At 30.3% G+C, this 21,104-nt stretch overlaps 3 protein-coding genes across 3 annotated transcripts in view; 1 reads left to right on the top strand and 2 right to left on the bottom strand.

Moving 5' to 3' along the window:
* LOC126833902 (kelch-like protein 2) overlaps positions 1 to 21,104 on the bottom strand; it is a 101,303-nt gene that overhangs the window by 71,723 nt on the left and 8,476 nt on the right. The gene's annotated exons all lie outside the window — the stretch shown is intronic.
* Positions 8,673 to 12,765, top strand: LOC126833804 (zinc finger protein 501-like). The gene is made up of 4 exons (XM_050565348.1): positions 8,673 to 9,035; positions 9,608 to 9,773; positions 10,844 to 11,332; positions 11,460 to 12,765. Exons 2-4 carry the CDS (start codon positions 9,616 to 9,618, stop codon positions 12,256 to 12,258), a joined length of 1,446 nt encoding a protein of 481 aa, XP_050421305.1. The 5' UTR covers positions 8,673 to 9,035; positions 9,608 to 9,615; the 3' UTR covers positions 12,259 to 12,765.
* LOC126833899 (zinc finger protein 883-like) lies at positions 15,842 to 19,685 on the bottom strand. The gene is made up of 2 exons (XM_050565478.1): positions 19,519 to 19,685; positions 15,842 to 18,208 (listed from the first exon to the last, which is right to left on the bottom strand). Exon 2 carries the CDS (start codon positions 18,168 to 18,170, stop codon positions 16,263 to 16,265), a length of 1,908 nt encoding a protein of 635 aa, XP_050421435.1. The 5' UTR covers positions 18,171 to 18,208; positions 19,519 to 19,685; the 3' UTR covers positions 15,842 to 16,262.

A 21,104-nucleotide genomic window follows, 5' to 3' on the forward strand; every position in this document is an offset into this window, starting at 1 on the left:
AAAAAGAGTCCGATCTTCTCAAAAAGTCTTGACTAGCAGAAATACGCCTATCAGCTAGTGTTGCTAACCCAAGTTTATTTTATTTGAATTAAGTTGAGTTGAATTTTATGAGGAATATTTATTTGGTATACTCGCACACGTCAGTTGATATCAAATTTAAATTATACCCATTTCCTACCCTCCTAAGGGGGGTACAAGTTTTTTTGTTTTTTGGGGTTTTTAGCCGTAATTTTAAGACCTTTTAGTTGAAAATTTGCCAGTAGTTAGAACTCATATGTATCCAAAACATATTAAACGGAAAACAAATTTGGCACTACAGTTTTTCTTTAATTTCCGGAAAGTTGTGTTTTTCGCAGATTCCGTACATTTTAACAAAAACCCCTAAAATCTTAAAAATGTCGGTTGGTACCCGTGTTAGGTTAGGTTAGGACCCAACGGTCGGTATCATAATATTGTGTTTACTAGTAGGGAGGTTGTAAACGAGCTGGTTCGGATGACCATTGAGTTTAGAGTGGAACCTTGCATAGTAAATTATGGCAGTTTAGTGAACCGTTTTGGCGTTTAAGTCTGAACAATTACTTCGATTGATGCAAACGCGACTATTTATGTATTATCTTTTAAGATATATTGTAAACTTCAAAGTCCAATAAAATTCTATTTTACTAAAAAACAGATTAACATAAATGTCTAAATTTATTATCCATACAAGTTGCTATAAGTATATTGCAAAATCACCCTTCCCTAAAATCCTCTTATCGAAGGGGGAAAAATTACAATGACCTTGAAATAACATTGTATTACAAAAAATAACCCAAAAACAATTCACGTAAATTGTTTTTTTTTTTATTATTCTAGAAAATCGTCAATAAATCGGGTTGGCCATGAATTTCTTAAGACCTTGAATTTGTCGATTCGTATATTTCAATTTATGTAAACTGTGGAAATGGGAACGCATATCGAACAACCCAAGTGTTTTTCTATAGTAGAAAAATTGTGTTTTCAAGTTAGAGCTTAGGCGAGAATTCGCTAAATAATACTTCCATAGAAAATCGTACATATAAATTTTTATTTACTTTTGAACTCGGTGTAACTTTTGGAACACATGCGACAATGTGCGAAATTATACAAAATCCTCACTCTCTAACAATTTAGATACAATATTTATACACCTAACCAATGGTCTTATCATTAATGACTTATTGGCTCGTATTGGCCTAAAACGGAACCCCTAATTTGTTGAAAATTGTCCACCATCTTTTATGGTCTCTGCCGTTTTAAATATTTTCAAATTGAGCGGAACTCAAAGCAGCAATTTTTGAAAATTGATAAAAAACGATTTTATTGAACTCAAACCGAATGTTTAAACGTCATGGTTTGAAGATGGAATTGTAGTATTTCTTTTTTGAAAACATTTTTGGTTATCATATCTTACAATATTATAAAAATACTAAACATTAATCTTTTTTTAAAATTATTTTCCATAAGCCTATCAACTTTTAAAAACTTAAATAGCAACTTGTGTACATATTTAATTTACTATTCAAACTGAGAATTATTTTCTGAATAGTATACCGGTCGGTAACCAGTTTTGGCTAATTACTTTGTGAGTTATTCAACATTAAAAATTAGGACGGGAGGAAGGGTGGAGTGAAATATTATTTTTTCTGCTGGCACTACGCTTCTGTAAAAATACTGAGCTGTGAAAAAAAAAATTAGAAAAGGTAAATGTTTAGTAATAGTTTTATAATATTGTAAAATAACACCAACTTAAGTGTCTCCAATTATTATAAAAACTACAAGAATGTTATTATTTTAAGAGAAAACTAGTGTCCTGTCCTTAACGAATTGATCAATTTTCTAGTGTATTTTTATTTATCGAAAATAGTAGAATAACATATTTTTGTAATGTACTTGAAGGTACATGTGTATTAATATTGGGTGTTTGCTTTACAACGATTTATCATTTTGTTTTCTTTATCGATGTGCAAAAAAGTAGCCATAAGAAACGAATTTAGCAAAATAACGACCGGAAAGGCATAAAACTTTTCCTAAGGGTATAAAATGTTCATGGTCAGACATGAATTGACGTTTAACCCAACCAACGTTTCTGTAAAAAATTTCTTGGTTTTTTCGGTAAAAAAAAATATAATACTGCTACAGTTTTTTATACTTAAGCATAGTAAATCAAGACTGTCTCATTTCGATTTGAGGCGTTTTAACTTTCAACTTGATAGTAGTTCTTAACCAGATGACACTGGTGAAATAATAACAAACTGCCACATTTTGTCTTGTAGCAATGTATTAATTATCTAAAGAGAAAAACAAAATTGGCAGTTTGGTTTGTTAAAACCTATTGCTAAATAGCCGTAACCTCAAATTGTGGTGTCTGGCTGAGATTTAACTAAGTAGCTTGAAATTAAAATAACAAGCACCGGGTAACAAACATATAATTGAAAAGTATTACGATTAAAGCTTTCAAAGTTAAAATTAACCATTTGTGAGCAGGTTCAATCTTTAAGTTGTATTTCCTCAGAACTTGAGTTGTGGCAGTCTTGCTCCAACGGTCCTACTAATTATATGCAATAGTTATAGGTTAATTTTAAGTGCATTGTCATCACAGTCCTTTTATCATTACCTATTTATATTTTTAACATATAAAATGTACTATCGGCGGTAATATCACATTAACAATTTTATGCATTTTTCCCCAAAGTGATTTTATCAACCAGGAATTGTTTTTGTGATTAGTTTGCACTGTGAATGAGCTTTAGTGACTGGAATAATGCTATTGTTTTTAATTCTTCCGGTTTTCTTTCCTCTAATCCTTATTATTTTTTACCACAATTGTTGCTATTTAAAAAAATTTTTTAAACACTATGGACATTTTAAATGTAACAGTATTTGGTTTGTTTGATTATCAAACCGCAAAAAACAAAATTTAGGACAAAGTGATACTAAGGGTCAACAGCTGGTATCTGAAATATATTTGCATTATGATGTAGGTTTTTTTTGTGTCTGTGTATACATTGTAACTTTTTTAGTACTGAATCAATTCCTTCGAGTAGCAACTCTATAAATTGCAAATATTATCTAGTTGGCAACTTTAAGGGAGTAAAAATTAAAAAAGTTCACTTCTTTACATTTAAAATTTTAAAAAATACCATACTAGTTTTTAAGTTTCAAATTTTACTGGCTATAATTTCGAGAAAAATGGTCGAATCGAGTTGAAATTTCTAGAGAAGAATATTTACTTGAGATTTAAATTTAAGTTAGACCCATTTCCCACCCCTTGCGGCGGGATACAAGTTGTTTTTTGGGTTTTTAGGACCTTTTAGTTGAAAATTTGTCTGGATTTAGAACTCTTATGTACACATAACATGTTAAATCTTAAAAAAAAAATTATCAAATCATTCCAATATTTTTATGGATACTCCTTAGAGTGGCCCCAGTAAGTTTTGAGTGCTCAAGTACCAGTTTAAGGTTTTAATTAATTTTTTAAAAAGTGAATTTATCACATTCAATCAGCTCTGCCCAACTCGAGTCCCGACCTAAATTGTAATGGATTTTTCCTTTGAGAATACCTGTCGATAGCCATACTTAAGTTTAGTATATCCGATTCGATAACATTTTCAAGTTTAGACAATTTGCTATGACCTTCGAATTTTCGAATTTTGCGCACAAAAAAAAATGAGAAATTCGAACATTGACAATTTTATATTATGTTTTTGTCGTTCGATCTACGTATTTTTCTGCTTAAAATGTATGAAAATTTATCGATGGCAAAAATAATGACTAAAACATTCTCATGTGTGCACAAGTGTATTTTTTTCGAAAATATTTTCGATTTCTTACAACCTTAGCATTTTCTATGTAAAAAGTTTCAACGACAAAACCGCACAAGGAAAACCCCGAAATTTCAACAACCCTCCCTCCGCCTGGGAAAAAGGCTGAAAGTTTTAAAAAATTTGGTTGGCGCAATTTTAAGATTTAACAACTACCAAGTCAAAAACGAATTCCAAATTTGTGTGGAATTTAAACCGTTTCCAATAGAAAAGCTAGAATTTTTTTCATTATTTCACTTTTCGAAGCAAAGTTTTAGGGATTTAAGTCGGGGAAATTAGACTTCAAGTATATTATCTAGAATGGAACTATAACATATACAATTTTCTCGAAAAAATCTGTGATCAAACTTATTTTTTTTAAGGAACCCCACCACCCCCCCCCCCCAAAAAAAAGGGAAAAATTACACGTTGACCGTAGTCAATTTCTAGGTTACTATGTGTGAGTGAGTAAATAGGCAATGAAAATATTTCATTATATTGTTAACAACGATATATATATATATATATGGGTTAGTATAGCAATACATTTATATAGCGAGACGACAGTAAAGTATTTAAGACGAGGGGGGGGGGCGATCGCTCTGTGTGGCAATTTTTTAGAGGCGCCATCAGCTTTGTACATAGCTCATTTTCTGTTAGTGAATCAATTACAGAGATGTGCCTGACACTTAAAAATGAAGACCCTCCAAACCCTTATGTAAATATTGCTCTGAGAATGTATCTATGTTGTCCCGTACATCAAACTGCTCTTCAGAGCGATCATTTAGTGCATTAAATAAACAGTATAGTTATATTATATATGATGACATATCAATCGATGAGTTCCTCTAAAGCTTGCAAAAAAATAATGCACATTGTAAATATTTATTGCTTTGTAATTTGTAGATAGTAAATAAACCTATTTTATATTTGTGACTAATTTATAAAGATTGTAATAATGTTTAAACTCTGCTTTCGTTTTTACTTTTGTTCAACTCCTTGTGGAAGCAAGTACTTTAATGTGTAAAGCCCTATGTGTAATTGCCATTTAAATGTATTGTAGTATGTTAAGTATGTAATCAGTGAATGTACAACTAACAAACTGAGAGCATTTAATTTTTTAGTAGCTCTTACATTGTAGATTCCAATATAGAATAGAGTGGTTTTATCTAACGACTAAAAATTGTTTAATTGAAATTTTTTATTAAATAGTCAATGTCAACTGGTTTCACCAGAGATAACAAAAAGTAAATACATTTAGAACAAAAATGTAACAAATGTAACCCTAATTATATCCACCCTTAATTTAAAAATTCATTTTCAACCACATAATTGACATTAAGGCTCTTTGAGGCCCAAATTACACAATTTTACTATTTTATTTAGTAGCAAATTTAGTAATAATAATGATTTAATAAAGAATGATTTTGTTTACATTATTTAAAATATAAAAACCAGCAAAATTTGGAGTGGTATATTTTGTTTTTTTTTAAACATTTAAAACTACATTTTATATACTTAAATTAGATAAATAACACAAAACTACAAGTATAACTTGTAGGTAAGAAGCTAACACTAAAAGAATAAAGCTAGGCGATAGACCATTTTGCCGACTAGAATAACTTAAAGTGGCGTTGATGCCGTATCACTCGATTCAACTACGAGTAAACAATAAGGAATAAACAAACACCTATGTATTATGATTTTATTTATTCACAAGCAATATTCTAAGCAGTATTTTAAGTCAATGGAAGACAGAAAAAACAACAATAGTGTAAATAAATTAGAAATACAAAACGGTAGGTACTCACACAATAAAGAACCGTAAACCGCTGTGACCCGGGCTGCTACTATTAATTTATACTAAATGAATTACAGGCAAGACAAAATTCAATTGTAACACAAATACGTTAAGTAATTATCACAGAATTCGACCAAGTTATTATGAATAAAATCTAGAGATTCTCGCGAATCGGACCCGTAGCAACAATAATGAAAACAAACTGTTACTATGGCGCTAAATCTAATTTAACTATTAATACTTCACAGAAAAGAGAGAGCAAAAAAGAAATCTTAATTATTTACGAAAACCAAACTTGAATTTAATAATAATTGTGATTTTAATGCAAACTGCACGACAACGCTGAAATTTTCTTGACTGATTTGTGATAGTGTGTGTTTGTATGATAACGAGTGATTGCCTCAGGTGGAGGTAAACTGTCGCGCATTTATGGAGGCAAACAGATCAAATGGCCAACTCTGGTTTCAAAGCTTATTGTAAATTTGCCTTCATCGACATCCTGTAACATGTATTAATATACGTTTACCTAATTTTTTATTCGTTATGGAAACAGCTTTCGCCGACTTGAAAAGTCGGTATTTAATATTATAATTACAAAAAAAAAATTGTTTATTTATTCGTATGGTATCAACAAAAAAAATGTAACATTTACAAAATAAGTAATAACAAAAAATATTAATAAGTATTAGACATTAAATAGTAACAGCAAGGTGTAAGTACGGTTCAAAGACTTAGTGATTAAAGCTCTACTCTCAATTCCGATAACCACCGTACTGCGTTTCCTTCTAATAGAGAGCCTTAGGTATGCCTCCAGGTAAAGAATGAGATGTACCATGTTCAACTATGTGGCTCATCGTTTGTATCATTCCGTCGTCTTCACATAATGGAGAATATTACAGTTTCCATTTAGTCATTAGGTAATTGTGTGTGTGTGTGGAGGATGACAGCTTGCGAGTAGCCCACACTGCATACAGCTTATCTTATTACACTGTATCAATGTCATCGATTTGGTACTGCACAGGTCTCGTACCATCGCAGTCTTGCCAAGGTACCAGCAGCAATGATGCGGTATTTATTCAGGGAGAGAGAGAGAAAGGTAGCTTAATAACTACTTAACAATTTTATATATTTTACGTTTCTGTGATTTGAGATTGTTTTTTTATTTATGTTGGTGGCTGACGGTTTGGACATTCATCAACTTGATTATAGTTTGCTTATTAGATTAGGACGCCACACCAACGCTGTTTCGAGTACTAAAACACCGCTTCGGACTTCCAATAGTACTCAGAAACTATTAGTCGTAGAATAAATCTAAGTACACCAAAAGAAAGCTTGGGATGTCTACTATGTGCGTATAGAGCCATATATAGGACCATATAAAAAAAAATTTTACTTATAGTATTTTCAAAAATAATTTTTCCAAACGTTAATAGAACCAATGTCAATAAAGTTATCGTAAAAAACTCTCTATAGACACGTAGAAAAAATGCTGGTCTTTCATATGGTACAATAAACGGTTTTCTACGGTAAAGATCACATTGTATAAACTACAGTGTGATTCGTCTAATGTAAGACATTGATTTTCTCAGAAAATGAATTCCTTTAAAACTGTTTAAACAATGTTAGTAATTTAATATTTATTGTTCATCAATCTGTCCGTTTGCTATGACTGTAAATTTTTCCTTATAATTGAAGACCTTGGGGCAACAACCAAACATGTCCTTTTTTCCAAAAAATATTTTTTTTTCAAAACATTTTAGTCCAAAAAAAAAATGTTTAGAATTTTTTGAAAACAATTTTTTTTGGAACAAAACGTTTTGAAAAAAGGACATGTCTGGTTGTTGCCCCAAGGTCTTCAATTAATTTAATGTGTCTTCGGCTTTCCAAAATCCAGAAGCCTATAAAATTCATATATATATGTATATAAATAATTGCATTACCCGATAGACGAGACCACTAATAACCAGACACAATGAAATGTTTTGAGATAATGATATAGGAGCAGATCTTGTATGAAATAATCATATAATCTGTGGTGAATACAAGTCCGATAATTTCGTTCCGGCTAATATGGTCACACTGGTCTAGGTGGAAGGCTTATCAGCTCATTATACCCAAACCACGGACTATAATACAGGACTGGAAACGGACGGGTCGGCGGAGTGCGGGGTGTGGCCCCATTGTACAACGCTTCCCGGTTCAATCGCGCCTTGTGCGCCATCTATTGCTAAATAATTTAAATAAAACGTTTTCAATAGTTCAATAAATTAACTATTATAACCAGTGGTATTTTAATTTAATAGAATATTAAGATCCGTGGACTCACCTAACCTAATACGGAATTGGCGGGAATAGGGCCGACAAAAATGAGAAAATTTAGTAATATTTTTATACATTTTCGAAAATGCCTCGCAAATGTAGCGTGCATTTATGTAAAAGTGTTGTTTTAAAACAATAAAATGCACTCTATTTAAATGCCCCAAGGAAAAAAATATTTCCAAATTTTGTGTGTCAAAATCATTTTTTTACCTGACGATTTAGTGTAAATTAATATTTTTAGGAAAGACTCATTCAAGCAAATCCGAAGCTGCGTTCACCAATTTAAAATCCAGGGGCAATTAATAAACGAACATTTTCATAAATTAACAACTACAATAGAAAACTCTTTTTTAAAACATTGTACGGAGGCTAGAGGTGTCTTTCAAGACACATTTGATGATGTGTTAAACAATAACGCCAGTGTACTTACATGACCTTGTGATGAACATAAGAATGAAGTATTGATGTTCATTCGTAAATATTATACCTATTACTACAAGGATGAGACAGTTGACAAACATACAAAATAAAAACCTAAGCAAAATTAATTCGAAGAGGAAAAAATTAGCAAAATTAGTTACTTTGAATATAATGTATAATAGTGAAAATTACATAGTATTAAACGTGTTTTGTTTAGTGTTTTTGTGTGCAATTACTGACTGATCTATAGATGGCGTTAAGGGCGTCTTTGTACTAGCAAACGTTGTACTTCGGTTCCATTGGTATGAGTGTCGTTTCCAGTCCTGTATTATAGTCCGTGACCCAAACACACACTATCACAAATCTACCTAGAAAATGTGTGCGTTGTCCTGCGGTTTGCGTTCAAAAACCTACAGTAAATACAAGTTTTATTATTGTTAACAATTGAGATTTCTTTCTAGTTTATTTAGATTTTGCGACATAGGAACAATTTTTTTTCAGCATTGTTGCCACGGGTTCGATTCATAGAATCATAGGTTTTTTATCATAATAACTGGTCGTGTTTCCTTAATTCGTTTTAATTTGCGTTACAATTAAGTATTTTCTTGCCTGTTAATCGATTATTATAAGTTTATAGTCGCAGCCCTGGACAACAGTTTACGGTTCTACATTGTGTGAGTACCTACTATTTTGTATTTGTAATTTATTTACACTATTGTTGTGTTTTCTGTCTTCCATTGCTTTAAATTACTGCTTGTGAATAAATAAAATCATAATACATAGGTGTTTGTTTATAACTTATTGTTTACTCGTAGTTGAATCGAGTGATCAGGGCATCAACGCCACTTTAAATTATTCTAGTCGGCAAAATGGTCTACCGCCTAACTTTAATCTTTATCGTGTTAGCTTCTTACCTACAAGTTATACTTGTAGTTTTGTGTTATTCATTTAATTTCAGTAAATTCAAATTCAGTGTTAAATGTTAAAAAAAAAAAATATACCACTGCAAACTTGGTTGATTTTTATTTTTCTAATAATGTAAACTAAATTATTCTTTAATTTTTTTTTTATTGTATTCAAGCTTCGACAATTTAGGCCATTAGTTGTCTTATATATTTTATCGTTATAATTACATATATTTCTTATGAAATAAAATTGTTAAAACTGTGTAATTCAGTCGTCCTATTAAAATCTCTATGCATTTATGGCACAGAAATACAACTAATGTTAAATGTATATTATATAGTTTGGAAGATGTATAATATGTTGAAAATTAAACTTGAAAATGATGAAACAGAACAACACTCCTCTGAAGTCATTGCACCTAAACCGTTAGATGCGCAGTTCAAAAACAATGAAATTTCTACAATAGAGGACTATTTGGTAAAGAATGAAGTCGACAATACTTATGAGTAAGGCAATTTTCATTACCATTTTTGAAAAAATAAACTAGACAGTTAAGCTTTAGTAGTTAAATTGTTTTCCGTAGTTAAAAGAAAATATATAATTAATGATGTCCTAATTAATTTTCAAAATATTATTAATAATGCTGTTTAATTATTTTCGACGTTATAAGAACTAAAGCTAAATATGTACTTTCATTGAGTAACTTAATCCACTTATCATTAACTTCTTCTATACTTAGCTTGTTCTTAGCTATTATAAATCACAATGGTTTATATTATATTAAACATTAGAGTTTATTTAAAATATGTTATTAATCATGCAAATTTTTTAGTAAAATATATACTATTTTAAAATAATTATCTGGTAAATACTATTTTAAAAGTTTTATATGTAACACATATGTAATTTATATTTTTATCTGCAAAAAAAATGAAACTTTTGTCCTCCTCTATAAACCTATCGGCCGTCGTTGGTATCGATGTTAGCGTTTCGCTACCATTAAATTTATATTAGGAACCACTTGTTCATATAATAGTAATAGATTATTTTAAAACTATATCTTCCACTTATCAATATAATGTTAAATCAAAATAACAAAAAAAAAAAAAAAAATTGTAAACATCTATTTGTGGGTATGATGACCACGCAATTTCCCTCAGTACATATTCATGTCAAAAACACAGTTAAATCATCTCATTTGAGTTTTTTATTTCTGACAAGTCTAGAATTAAAAATCTCGGTCATTAAAATGTCTCAAGGTACTCTCAATGTAAAAGTGGACTTAAAACACAGTAGAATTTTCAAGTTACATATCTTATGGCATTCGGACGTTATTATTATCAATATTCTAAAAAATTAAAATTTAAAATTGTATTTTGTTGAATAAGTTTAACAATACAATCAAATAAAAATTGAGTTAATATTAGATCTTTGTACATCATCAAAAATCAATAAAATTATTTCTTAAAAATTATAGGTGTTTGATGCATTGTACATTTAACATTAGTAATATTGCTGAATAAAATTAAAATATATTGATCTTAGATAAATCTATTTTGTTTTATACGTGTTGCAGTATTCATTTTCCGTGTAAAGCGACAGATACCTCAAATAGTACAAAGAAAATCAATTCCGAGGAAAATATATACAAAATACGTCGGTTCGACTGCAATATATGTCAAATGAGGTTTACAAACAAAAGTAACATAATCCGGCATATTGCAAAATCGCATTCCAGTACATCCGTGGAAAAGAAAGCACCTCAAAAAAATAAAATCCCGCATCGAAACAACAGAGTCAGAGAGTATACTCGAAATAAAGACGGCCCATTTAATTGTGGTATTTGTTTAAAAAAGTTTTCATCAAAATCAAACCTCAGAATACATTGGCGCATTCATACGGACATAAAGCCGTTTAAATGCGATGTCTGTGAAAAAACATTTGGTGTTCAGTCTCATCTCAACATCATGTACGTGTACATACCGGCGAAAAGCCCTTTAAATGCAATGTCTGTGAAAAAACATTCAGTCAACCGTCACCCTCAAACTCATGAAAAGACACACCGGCGAGAAACCCTTTGAATGCGATGTCTGTGAAAAAACATTCGGTAGCCAATCATACCTCAAAACTCATGAAAGGGTACATACCGGAGAGAAACCCTTTAGATGCAATGTCTGTGAAAAAACATTCAGGCTACACTCTGTCCTCAAAACTCATGAACGCACACATACCGGAGAGAAACCTTTTAGATGCAATGTCTGTGAAAAAACATTCAGCCAACAAGTTAATCTCAAAAAACATGAAAGAATACATACCGGCGAGAAACCCTTTAGATGCGATGTCTGTGAAAAAACATTCAGCCAACAAAGTGATCTCAAAAAACATGAAAGAATACATACCGGCGAGAAACCCTTTCAATGCGATGTCTGTGAAAAAACATTCAGCCAACAAAGTGATCTCAAAAAACATGAAAGAATACATACCGGCGAGAAACCCTTTCAATGCCGCGTATGTGACATATCTTTTTGTTTCCAATCTAGCCTAAAAAGTCATCAAAGGATACATACCGGAGAAAAACCTTTTAAATGTGATATCTGTGAAAAAACATTTGGTAGACAACATCACCTCAAAATCCATGAACGCATACATACCGGAGAGAAACCTTTTAAATGCAATGTCTGTGAAAAAACATTTGGTGTTCAGTCTTCCCTCAAAACTCATGAAAGAATACATACCGGAGAGAAACCCTTTAGATGCGATGTCTGTGAAAAAAACTTTAGTCAACAAAGTGATCTTAAGAAACATTCACGTATACATACCGGAGAAAAACCCTTCAGATGCGATATCTGTGAAAAAACATTTGGTAGACAACATCACCTCAAAATCCATGAACTCATGCATACCGGAGAGAAACCTTTTAAATGTGATATCTGTGAAAAAACATTTGGTAGAAAACATCACCTCAAAAACCATGAACGCATACATACCTGAGAGAAATCTTTTAGACTCAATGTCTGTGACATGTCTTTTTGTGACCAATCTAACCTGAAAACTCATAAATGCACATGCTTATATATGGTCGCCAAAGGTTTCTCAATAGCCATAAAGCAAAAGCACTAGACGCCTCATCATATTCCTCTCGTGAATATTTGACAGTTTTAAAATAGTTTTACTAACAATTTTGTATTATTGTGATTTTTTTGACATTTTCATGTCTTAGCTCTGGCACATAACCGAAAAAAGCGTGTATTATTCTTGTTTAGTAAGATTTTATTTTAACTTTTCCCGTCAGTTTTGTCGATTTTACTATGTATTTTTAATTTTTAAAAAATATTCCATTGTGCAGTAATTAATGTAATACCTAGTAATACTGCTTGTAATATTCTTTCGTGATTTTTGTACGGTCACAGTTTTGTATACATTCGATCTATCGATTTATTAACCTACTGTATATAAGTTAATTAAACTTTTAAACATTTTAAATTAAATATCACTAAATGCTTGTTTTGTTTTGTGTTGAAATTACATTACACCGTGTTATAGTTACAACATTGTTTTACTCATCATTATAAAATGCACACGTTCTTATCGAGAAAAATGAACAATTCGTGTTTGTGAACAATTTTAGACAAACTCGTTGTGAAAGATTCGTCAACCAAGAAAACAAATGGCTATTCGTTAACTTCTTACCATAAGAGTAAAAAGTAAAAAAAATATATTCTTAGCGTTTTCAATTTATAATGTGAATGTTGGACTTATAGTCTCATATTGGTTCAGTCATTTAGGAAATATTGTGGTCCTTATTGAAAAATGTTTTAACATGGAACATGCTTTAGCCTTGGCCCCTCAGCCCGAAAACGACACTACGTTGCGATACTAAAGTAGCGCAATAACTAGGCAACAAGATTATTTTTTGTTTGACCAGAACACATGTGATAATTAAGTCTATCCTATCGTCATAAATCGCAAGGAGATTATAGATCAGAAATTAGCACTATCCAGGAGCCAGCTGGCCAAAGCACTGTAACTTTTTTTTATTAATTCTAGCGGTTCGTTTTCAATAAAACACATCGTGTTTGAGAGTTATTACATTAGTGATTATAATTTAAAATAAATCTTAAAATTATTTGTACTATAAATAAATTGTTTTTGTTAATCATAAAACGCGGTTACCGTATTTTTATCACAGGCTTCAACTAACAACAGCTTTGGAAATCACCAAGCTATCAGTTATTTAGTTTAGGCCATTTAGTTTTAAGAATATTGCATTGCAAAAACGGAAAAAGAAACCGTGTGTTTTTAATTGAATTTTTTTTTTTTAAAAATTAACTTTTTGAACAATTACTTTAACATTGTAAATTTATATGATTTATGTAAATGGATAAATTATACGACCATATTAAACATAAATGGATTGTTTATTGGCGGTAAAGACTTACTTAAATGACTCACTGATAATGTAACGTCGGCCATCTGCATGTCTACTACTGTTAGCTGTTGAACAGTTTCTACTAGTCTTACATAATATTTTCTACGAAACATTTCGATTCTAAACTCATTAAATGTTTATTGTTTAACACATCTACCAATTTGTTTGGTAAAAAACCTTACATTTAAAAATCTTCCAAAAAGCCAATTTTAATTAAACTCGTATTCGAAAAAGCCGAACGAGTATAAAATACAAATCATAATCTTTTATTGTTTTTTTATGACAATCAGTGTTTATACTTATTATATTCAATTAGCATTACCTCTGCTATAAAATTGTATGAGAAACACAATCATTTATTTTTCACTTCAGTCATCACATTAAATTTATTAAATTTATTTTAGTGAAAAAACACATTTTATTTACTATGAAATAAGACAGAACCAATACAACAAATAGTAACAAATCTGAACGATAAAACTACTACACGAGTAAGCCAAACGAAAAATAAATAAAACCATTGTTTATACTCGAATGCAAAACAAAACACAAATAATATTGTAAAATCTATTCATTTTCTGCCTTTCGTATACATCTCGGCAAGCCAACAAATAAAATTATACATTTTAATTATAATTTTGTTCTAGAAATATTGTCCTACCATAGATTAACATCGAATTGACTACTTTAAGCTCATACTTAATTTTATTCTATATTTTCCAAATAAACATTAAGCACAAATTAACAAAAAAAAGTTGCATTAAACATATTATTTTTTGTTATTTAGGTGTTATAAGGTGAAAAGTAAAGCTTTCATTGTATCCTTTAGTAAACTTATCAATAAAATTGATAACAAATTGTAACAAATTAGAGGTGCTACACAGCTGGAGTTGTGTAATATTATGTAGAATTCTTAACTTACAAGATTTAATTGATAAAAAATAACATTATAAGTGAATACCATATAATTTCGGAGTAACATCATTAATATTCATTATATTATGACAAAAATAATTTAATGGCTCTACTTGTCAACTAGATGCTCTGTTTTTTTCTCTGTAAAATATTTCACTGTGAAGTTCTCCCAAAGTTTAACAGACACGAAAAAATCATTAATAACGAAATTTTTATACTATTTTTTAAATTAGTTAAATTCATTAATTAGTAATCATTAATTTTATTAAGCATGTAAGAATACCTAAACGAGAAACTATCTGAATAATGCACTAGTGGTTTGAAATAATTTTGAAATGATTTATATAGTTGTGAGCTGTAGAAAGTACACAAAACATAATAATTATAGAAATTATTACAAACAGTAAATATTGTCTGCAAAGAAGAGCCTAAAGTAATACTAGGTTATTTTTTTTAAATGAATTTTATGAAACGCCTAAATCGTTTATATTGTGTTAAATAATATTAATATTATGGTATTAAACATATAAGTATACAGTATAGGTAATATTATTTTCCACTTCGATTTAAGTACATGTTTGTTCATTTTAGTTTAAGAATTAAAAGTCAATTTATATGGGTACATTTGTTTCTACTAACTAACACACCTACTAATTACATACACATGTATTCTGTTGGTGATTCTTGTAAAATCTTAAGTTACTTAATTTAACAGTACAACTAAACTTCCAAATTATATAACATGTTGAGTACACACTAAACACTATTTTATAATGTATAAAACACATTGGTTTGACTTAATGCGTTTGTGCAAGTGCATTTGTATATTATATTATTATGTGTTAACTTGTTAAAGACTGTGTTAATTTTCTACTCATATATGATTAATTAGAAATGAATATAGTAAAAAATATTGTAATTTTAATATTTATTTAAAAACAAAAATATATAAAAAAAAAATAATATTTTAAAATTATTATCCACAGTTACTATAGTGGATTTTGAACATGTTTCAATAAACAATAGAAAATATGTTGCCTACTATACATGTTTTAAATGTGTAATTAATCCAACAAAAAATGTAATACAATTTAAAAGTAACACGATAAATTGAAAGATAAAAAATAATTTCCATTACATGATTCGTTGCATAAAAATAAATATATATTTTAAATTAAAAATGAGCTTTCAAATGTAAACTTACATATTTTATAAATAATTTCTCCTCAAAGCCAACAGTGATTATAAAAGACTACTGGCATTTTATAATAAAAAATAAGAAAATTAACATTTTTTTCTTTCTATAACGCATGTGTAAATAATGCAATTTAACAATTACATTGTAAAAATATAAAGACTAATTAATTCACGTGACCCGTCGAACAATTTACATGGAAAATGTCTTAGTTATATTAATGAGTTTAACGATATTAATAATAAAAAAATTAAAAGAAAACTAATAAAAATTAATTAAATGGTAAGAAAAAAAAAAGCAAAATAATAACAAATAGATTCTAAAAAAACGATATTAAAACTGCCAAATAGTCACGTGAGCTTTATCAAGCTATGAGCCGTGTGCTTTTGCTTGATGACTTTTGAGAGTATTTTGGCGACCATATGATTTACCACAAGCTGCGCATTTGTAACTTACTCAACCAATATGTATGCGTTCATGACTTTTGAGTTGAGACGAACTACGAAATGTTTTTTCACAGACATCGCATTTATAGGGTTTCTCTCCGGTATGTATGCGTTCATGGTTTTTGAGGTGATGTTGTTCTACCGAATGTTTTTTCACAGATATCGCATCTAAAAGGTTTCTCTCCGGTATGCATGAGTTCATGGTTTTTGAGGTGATGTTGTCTACCAAATGTTTTTTCACAGACATCGCATCTAAAGGGTTTCTCTCCGGTATGTATTCTTTCATGGTTTTGAGGGAAGTCTGAATACCAAATGTTTTTTCACAAATATCGCATTTAAAAGGTTTCTCTCCGGTATGTATCCTTTCGTGATATTTCCGGCTAGATTGGAAACCAAAAAATATGTCACATACACGGCATTTAAAGGGTTTCTCGCCGGTATGTATACGTGCATGATTCTTAAGATCAGAGTGTTCAATGAAGGTTTTTTTACAGACATCGCATTTGAATAGTTTCTCGCCGGTATGTATACGTGCATGTCTCTTAAGACCAGGTTGGTTATTAAAGTTTTTTTCACAGACATCGCATTTAAAGGGTTTCTCGCCGGTGTGTATGCGTCCATGTATCTCGAGACTACTTTGGTGGCTGAATGTTTTTTCACAGACATCGCATTTATAGGGTTTCTCGCCGGCATGTACTCTTTCATGAGTTTTGAGAATAACTTGTCGGCTGAATGTTTTTTCACAGACATCGCATCTAAAGGGTTTCTCGCCGGTATGTATCCTTTCATGTATCCTGAGATTACCTTGTTGACTGAACGTTTTTTCACAGACATTGCATTTAAATGGCTTTTCGCCGGTATGTATCCTTTCATGTTTTTTGAGGGAGCTCTGACAACCAAATGTTCTTTCACACACACAGCATTTAAAGGGTTTCTCTCCGGTATGTATCCTTTCATGTTTTTTGAGGTTAGATTGTGTATAAAAACATTTTTTACACACACAGCATTTGAATAGTTTCTCGCCGGTATGTATCCTTTCATGAGTCTTAAGATGATGCATTTGACTAAATGTTTTTTCACAAACATCGCATTTAAAGGGTTTCTCGCCGGTGTGTACCCTTTTATGTCTTATGAGGTGTGATTGTTGACTAAATGTTTTTTTACACACATCGCATTTAAAGGGTTTCTCGCTGGTATGTGCCCTTTCATGAGTTTTGAGGGTAGACTGATAACCAAATGTTTTTTCACAGATGTCGCATTTATAGGGTTTCTCTCCGGTGTGTACCCTTTCATGAGTTTTAAGATTATTTTGTTGCCTGAATGTTTTTTCACAGACATCGCATTTATAGGGGTTCTCGCCGGTATGTATGCGTTCATGAGTTTTGAGGGAAGAGTGTTGACTGAATGTTTTTGCACACACTTTGCATTTATAGGGTTTCTCTCCGGTGTGTACCCTTTTATGTCTTATGAGGTGTGATTGTAGACCAAATGTTTTTTCACAGACATCGCATTTAAAGGGTTTCTCGCCGGTATGCGTACTTGCATGTGCCTCGAGATTTGTTTTTTGACTAAATGTTTTTGCACAGGCATCGCATTTAAAGGGTTTTTGGTCCGTATGAATGCGCCAATGTCTTCTCAAGCTTGATATTGACGAAACACTTTTCAAACAAATACCACAATTAAATTGGCCATCTTTGTTTCGAGTATACTTTCTGATTCTGACGTTTTGACGATTGGCTTTATTTTTTTGAGGCGCTTTCTTTTCCACGGAATTACTGGAGTGTGATTTTGCAATATGCCGAATTATATTACTTTTGTTTGTAAACCTCCTTTGACATATATTGCAGTCGAACCGACGTATTTTGTATATATTTTTCTTAGAATTATTTTTTATAGTCTCAATAAAATTAGAATCCATGGTTTTTGTGTTTTTTGAGGTATCGCGGAAAATGAATACTGCAACACGTATAACACAAAATATATCAATTTGAGATCAATATTTTATATTTTACACAGAAAATAGTAGTTTTACTGATGTTATATGTTAATCTAACATCAGGTAAATGTACAATACATCAAACACGCATAATTTTAAAGAATTATTTTTATTGGTTTTAGATAAAATATAATTATCTAAGTTTTGAATTGATTTGTATTTGATTGTGTTTATTGAAGAAAATAGAAATATGTTGAAATCGTACATTAAATAGTTAGAACATTTACATGTTTTTAAACATTGATAACAAACGACCGATGTCATAAGATTTGGAACCTAAAAATGACATTCAATCTTTAGTTCTAAAAACTACAATATATAACATTAGTGCTGTAGGTTTCAATAAATAAAGTCATAAAACATAATTAGTGTGATATCATAATACGATATTGAGGTGCAAAAAGAGACGTTATTGAGGTATTTATGTACTGAAAAGCATCGAAAAAGGTTTTAACTATATTGGTAGATATTATTCAATGTTGAAAAATAACAAGTTTATTAAAAAAAAAAAATATATATATATATATATATATAAGTTAGATTACTTATAGTCTATTTCATTAAATTTTTATATTTAACTTAAAATACATTTTCGACAGTAAAAAATTGTATTTGATAAAAATCAAACAATCCCCAGTACTTAATAAATTAATTATTTTTTAACGGTTCAAATATAGTTTTTTATAATATAAAAAATGACACGTTGTTCAATCAGCTTATTGAACACACAACATTTTTTTTTGTGGCACTCACAAAATCGGTTTTAGTTCTCATAAAAATGAGCTATACAAAATTTGAGACCTTTTCGTCAACTTTAACCCATGCCCCCGTGGCCTTTAAAGTCGAGTTAAAAGTCATTTTCAAAAAAAAAAAAAAAGCTGAACATGACGCTACAACTTTTCTAATATCGTCAACACACAATATTATGGCAGTTTAACCTCTGAACAGAATATTTTAAGAGGACCAAAAACATATTATATGTTTTATTGTCGGCTAGTTCTGATCTGTCGATAAAATCGCTGTAAATATAGTAATAAAATATATAAACCTCAAAAAAAAAAAATTAAAATACTTCTTTATTGGATTAAAAAAAAGTTTTTCTCCTAATCTATGTTAACGCGTAGAATACTATGATAGAAAAACATTTTACATTCAAAGGTTACACATCCGTCAATTTGTGGGTTGACCAACAGAAAAGTCATAGCGACAAGTGCAGTTTTTAAAGGCCACTCTAGAAGCTGTACATAAAATAATTAAAATTCGTACTCACAGACGTCGTAGGGAAAATGAATTGAAGCAGTCGGGTCGCACAATACGAACAAGGGTAAAAAAAAAAAAAATGTATACAATTTATTAGAATGTTAACAAAATCCGAATGTCATACTATAGCAGTGAAGAAGTAAAGTGAACCGAGGTTCCAAGGTCTGCCTCGTACAAAAAGACCAAACCCATAGATTGGTATTTTACCATTATAAAAACATGTATGTATACGGTCAGAAGGGCACAGTGTATTTTACAAAAAACGGCAGGTGGAAAACCGGTTAGGCAAGGTTTGTTTTTAACAGGTAGGTAATACCGTAGGTATTTGGTGTTTTTAATATTAAAATATTTCGAACAAGTCCAAAATTTAAAACTGAATCCACTCTTATGAAATGACGCCCTTAAATTTATGATTGCATATTACACACAAAAACCGACCCTGTAAGTTTGAATATATTGTATGTTATACCACCGTATAGGCGTGAATAGACTGATCAATCTAAGTAGGGTCGTTTAATGTGCATTGTAATACATATATCTAAGAATTAATTGTGCTATATCGAGGTATTGAAAAAATTCAAACCAAAAAAAAACCACAGCCATTATCATGAAAATCTATAAATTATGTCGTCATACAAGCAGTGAAAAATAATATTGTTTTAGCAGATAATACCATAATAAAAACAAGGCTCACATTTTATACATCATCATATTGAGATTACTAAAAAGCTTGCTAAAATTACACGCCGACTCAATTAAAAGAGTAGTATTTGTAAAATATTTTTTTTAATATATTATAGTACCTATCTCTATGTGTACAACCAACATAATTAAGATTAAAGACATCAAAGCTGATGATCTAGCTAGGCCGTTGATAAAGGTTCGTGTAGAAATAGACAAACCAATAAGGTGCAAACAACAATGCAAAATTTTACAAATTTACTTTTATAATAGTAAATATTATAGAAATTAATTATTTGAATTATTAATGTCTAACTACAATAATTATAGTATAAACACATTACTTCCAGTAGGTAGCTGGTAGTCGTTAACTGCTCTATACTTAACCAAGCTACTATTTTAGCTCCAAATAATATTAAAAATAATATCTGTTGATTGTTTATTCACTCTCACATAGCAACCTGAAAATTGTCTACGATCAATGTACTCAAATGATGTATTCATATTTTTATTTGGCGGCCTCACTATACATATAGTTCTGTACAGTTTTGAATATTCCTTCCTGCCTCTTCCCACCTCATCCAACCAAAAATTTCCATCACAGTAAAAAAATTACCGATGCTGGCTTGGTTAGAAATGGAGTACTATTTGTAAGATGAGTATATTAGAAATATACATAATATTTTTTATGTAAAACAGTTATTGATAGTAATTTAAATTAACCAATATCGTTTAAACAACTATTATGTATGTGATAGAAAAATACATGTCCACAACGATTTTGATAAAACGCATATTATTATGCTACACAAAACAATTTATATTGTTGATTAGACAAAAAGTATGTGTACTACAGCTAAGACAGTGTACGATTAGGTTTAACATTGAAATTGCTTACCATGAGTGGTTCAAAAC

The sequence above is a fragment of the Adelges cooleyi genome, unplaced genomic scaffold, assembly GCF_023614345.1.
Source record: "Adelges cooleyi isolate 19-005CV unplaced genomic scaffold, UGA_ACOO_1.1 ACOO_flye_CR_arks_rails_tigmint_CR_PRNA_2, whole genome shotgun sequence".
Classification (NCBI taxonomy): Eukaryota; Metazoa; Arthropoda; class Insecta; order Hemiptera; family Adelgidae; genus Adelges; species Adelges cooleyi.